The sequence below is a fragment of the Chiloscyllium punctatum genome, chromosome 11 (genome assembly GCF_047496795.1).
Source record: "Chiloscyllium punctatum isolate Juve2018m chromosome 11, sChiPun1.3, whole genome shotgun sequence".
Lineage (NCBI taxonomy): Eukaryota > Metazoa > Chordata > Chondrichthyes > Orectolobiformes > Hemiscylliidae > Chiloscyllium > Chiloscyllium punctatum.
This window is the reverse complement of record NC_092749.1, coordinates 78,676,071-78,680,242: the sequence shown is the minus strand read 5'-3', so window position 1 is coordinate 78,680,242 and position 4,172 is coordinate 78,676,071. Positions and strand designations below refer to the sequence as shown.

Sequence of the window (4,172 nt, the reverse complement as noted above, 5' to 3'; positions counted from 1 at the left end):
CCCCCCCCTCGCTTGCTCTCTCTCTTACCCCCCCCCCCCCCACTCGCTCGCTCACTCCCCCCCCCTCTCTTGCTCGCGCTCTCTCTGTGTCTCTCTCTCTCTCTTCCCCCCTCTCTCTTTCCCCCTCTCTCTCTCTCTCTCTCTCTCTCTCTCTCGCGCGCTCTCTCGCGCTCTCTCTCTCTCTCGCGCTCTCTCTCTCTTCCCCCCCCCCCCCCCCCCCCCCGCTCGCTCTCTTCTCCCCCCCCGCTCGCTCTCTTCTCCCCCCCCCCTCGCTCGCTCTCTTCCTCCCCCCCCCTCGCTCGCTCTCTTCCCCCCCCCCCCCCTCGCTCGCTCTCTTCCCCCCCCCCCCCTCGCTCGCTCTCTTCCCCCCCCCCCTCGCTCGCTCTCTTCCCCCCCCCCCTCGCTCGCTCTCTTCCCCCCCCCCCCCTCGCTCGCTCTCTTCCCCCCCCCCCTCGCTCGCTCTCTTCCCCCCCCCCTCGCTCGCTCTCTTCCCCCCCCCCCCCTCGCTCGCTCTCTTCCCCCCCCCCCTCGCTCGCTCTCTTCCCCCCCCCCCTCGCTCGCTCTCTTCCCCCCCCCGCTCGCTCTCTTCCCCCCCCCTCGCTCGCTCTCTTTCCCCCCCCCCCTCGCTCGCTCTCTTTCCCCCCCCCCCTCGCTCGCTCTCTTCCCCCCCCCCTCGCTCGCTCTCTTCCCCCCCCCCCTCGCTCGCTCTCTTCCCCCCCCCCCTCGCTCGCTCTCTTCCCCCCCCCTCGCTCGCTCTCTTCCTCTTCCCCCCCCCCCCCTCGCTCGCTCTCTTCCCCCCCCCCCCTCGCTCGCTCTCTTCCCCCCCCCTCGCTCGCTCTCTTCCCCCCCCCCCTCGCTCGCTCTCTTCCCCCCCCCCCCTCGCTCGCTCTCTTCCCCCCCCCCCTCGCTCGCTCTCTCCCCCCCCCCCCCTCGCTCGCTCTCTTTCCCCCCCCCGCTCGCTCTCTTTCCCCCCCCCCCTCGCTCGCTCTCTTTCCCCCCCCCCCCTCGCTCGCTCTCTTCCCCCCCCCCTCGCTCGCTCTCTTCCCCCCCCCCTCGCTCGCTCTCTTCCCCCCCCCCCTCGCTCGCTCTCTTCCCCCCCCCCTCGCTCGCTCTCTTCCCCCCCCTCGCTCGCTCTCTTCCCCCCCCCCCTCGCTCGCTCTCTTCCTCCCCCCCCCCCCTCGCTCGCTCTCTTCGCCCCCCCCTCGCTCGCTCTCTTCGCCCCCCCCTCGCTCGCTCGCTCTCTTCCCCCCCCCTCGCTCGCTCGCTCTCTTTTCCCCCCCCCCTCGCTCGCTCTCTCCCCCCCCCCCCCCCCCGCTCGCTCTCTTCCCTCCCCCCCCCCCTCGCTCGCTCTCTTCCTCCCCCCCCCCCCTCGCTCGCTCTCTTCCTCCCCCCCCCCCCGCTCGCTCTCTTCCCTCCCCCCCCCTCGCTCGCTCTCTTTCCCCCCCCCCTCGCTCGCTCTCTTTCCCCCCCCCCTCGCTCGCTCTCTTTCCCCCCCCCCTCGCTCGCTCTCTTTTCCCCCCCCCGCTCGCTCTCTTGCTCTCTTCCCCCCCCCTCGCTCGCTCTCTCTTCTTCCCCCCCCCCCCCGCTTGCTCTCTCTCCCCCTTCCTTTCCCCCCATCGCTCGCTCTCTCTCTCTCTCTCTCTCCCCCCCCCCCCCCCCCTCGCTCGCTCTCTCGCTCTCTTCTCCCCCCCCCCCCCCCCACCCGCTTGCTCTCTCTCCCCCATCCTCCCCCCCCCCCCCCCCCCCCCTCGCTCGGTCTCTTCTCGCTCTTCTCCCCCCCCCCCCCCCCTCGCTCGCTCTCTCCCCCCCCCCCCCCCCCCCCCTCGCTCGCCGCTCTCTCTCTCTCTCGCTCGCGCTCTCTCTCTCTCTCTCTCTCTCTCTCTCTCTCTCTCTCTCTCTCTCTCTCATTCCCCCTCTCTCTCTCATTCCCCCTCTCTCGATAGGATTCAGAAGTATTTAAACTTTTGGATTGGGACATGACGGTTGTGTTCGTAATTAAAGTATCAAAAAAGCATACCCACGGGGTCTTTCTGTCATTATATCATATTTCTTAAGCTCCCACTCATTCATTTATATTGTATTAATAATATTGTGTTCCTGATAAAAGTCCTGACCCATAACAGTCTTTTATTACTGGCATTTATTATTTATCTGTTATATTTTCCTTTGAATGATGCCTGGTATTTCTGTGCCTGGTGATAGAAATAACAGCCTATAATTTACCATGTTGATGAAAAGGATGCCACATGCAGTGGCCTTTTGGTCCAGTGTGCCTCTTCATTGGTAGTTAGCTATTCAAATCCTGTTTCTCCTCATATATTTACAAATACGTATGCAATGACATTTGTTTCTGTAAAGGATTTGCATCTGAAATTATTGAAAATCTGCTAATGCGAAGTTCTGTGAATAGATTTACTGAAGCTGTCCCTTTCATGTGTTTCAGGTCTAATTCCCCTTCTTGGAATTGATGTGTGGGAGCATGCGTACTATCTGCAATACAAGAATGTACGGGCTGACTATCTAAAAGCTATCTGGAATGTTATCAACTGGGAGAATGTAGGAGAGAGACTGAAAGCTGCCATGAAATGAGTAGTATTTTAAAAATGTTTATCAAATCAAGTTTGTTAAATAGTTTTCAGCTTTCTGCACCATGTTTAAATCATTAAATACTTGAAAACATCCAGAACTTATGATTTTTTGTATTGATTTAAAACCTATCTAAACAAGTTCCATCCCATCAACAAATGTTGGCTGACTGTCAGAAAGGAAGTTCATGGCATTGAATTGGACATGAGCCAGAGTGCTCCATGCCAACGTGGAAGCAAAATCATCAGGAACAGTTCCAAGCACAGTAGTGTTTCTTTCCCATTTTGGCACCACAAAGAAGCCAAACATTCCTGCTGTCTTCTGTTCTCAGAGTGGAAGTGGTTTTGGGTGTTGTACGGCAATGAGGTTGTTATCATCAGAAATGCTAGGGCAGTTCTGTGAACTTTGACCAACGAGTACTTGCTGTCATTATAGATTTCATTGTGGGCTAATAGATGATTTCTCAATGCTGACCCAATATGAAGAAACTTTCGAATGTTTCTTAATTGCTTTTTTTTCGGTTAGAATCCTTTCAATGTGGAAACGGGCCCTTCGACCCAACAAGTCCACACGCACCCTCCTGAGTATCCCACCCAAGCCCATTCCCCTACCCTATATTTACCCCTGGCTATGCATCTAACCTACACATCCCTGAACATTATGGGCAGCTTAGCATGGCCAAGGATTCTGGGTAATCCAGGATTGAGGACGGGCAAAATTTCTGGCTGTAAGATCTGCTCTTTTTTTTAGGTGTTGGAGGTGATTTCCTTGAATTTCAGAAGCAGCAATTACTGTTTTATATGCTGTTGCATTGTTTTGGAACTTTGGAGAAAAAAGAAATCAAAACAACAGCACTTTTAAAACTGAGAAAACAGACAAAGGAAGCATATGGTGAGGTCAGTGTAGGAGGGAGAAAGAAAAAGAAACCCACATTGCTAACTGACAGAGTTAGCAGTTACTGTCTTTGCTGTTGAATTCATATATTGCTGGACATCGGAGTGCGCCTGGGAAAATTAAAAAACAGTGAAATTCACAACTGATTTTGGAGGAACCTGTCTGGGAGAGGTCACAGCACAGAAGCAGATAAGTGGATTTTAAGCATGGCCTTAAAATAAGTCTGCAGCAGTGAGTTCTTTCTTGATTATATGTGTTATTGAGCTCTTGATTAAACTTAAAACATAAGTATTAATTTAACCTGGAGCAGTGTTTTTGTAGAGGAATAAGACAGTGCTATTTTCTGGGTCTGTAGCTTGAAAGAAGCAAAAATGGTCGTTTGTAGAGTGATATGCTCCTTTTGTCGGATGTGGGAATTTAGGGAGAGTTTACGGGTTACTGAGGGTGATATCTGCAATAAATTGCGAATCCCATCAGATCAAATGGGTCGGTTGGAGAGGCAGTGAGGAATTTACAAGAGCAAGGGGATGTGATGGATGGCAGTTATAGGAAGGGAGAAAAGTCTCAGATACAGTCACATAGATGGGTTAACTCCAGAAAAGGTAAGAGGTAGGAGCATTGTGTGGCTATCCCCATTTCAAACGGGTATGCTGTTTTGGAAAATGTAGGGGGTGATGGATTCTCAGGGGAAC

At 54.9% G+C, this 4,172-nt stretch overlaps 1 protein-coding gene across 2 annotated transcripts in view; it reads left to right on the top strand.

Moving 5' to 3' along the window:
• Positions 1–2,686, top strand: part of sod2 (superoxide dismutase 2, mitochondrial) — a 31,314-nt gene extending 28,628 nt beyond the window's left edge. For both annotated transcript variants that reach the window (XM_072581092.1, XM_072581091.1), the window contains exon 4: positions 2,444–2,686. In XM_072581092.1, the coding sequence (XP_072437193.1) occupies positions 2,444–2,449 (6 nt within the window). In that variant the 3' untranslated portion in view covers positions 2,450–2,686. The remainder of the gene's footprint in view (positions 1–2,443) is intronic.
• Positions 2,687–4,172: the final 1,486 nt, after the last annotated feature.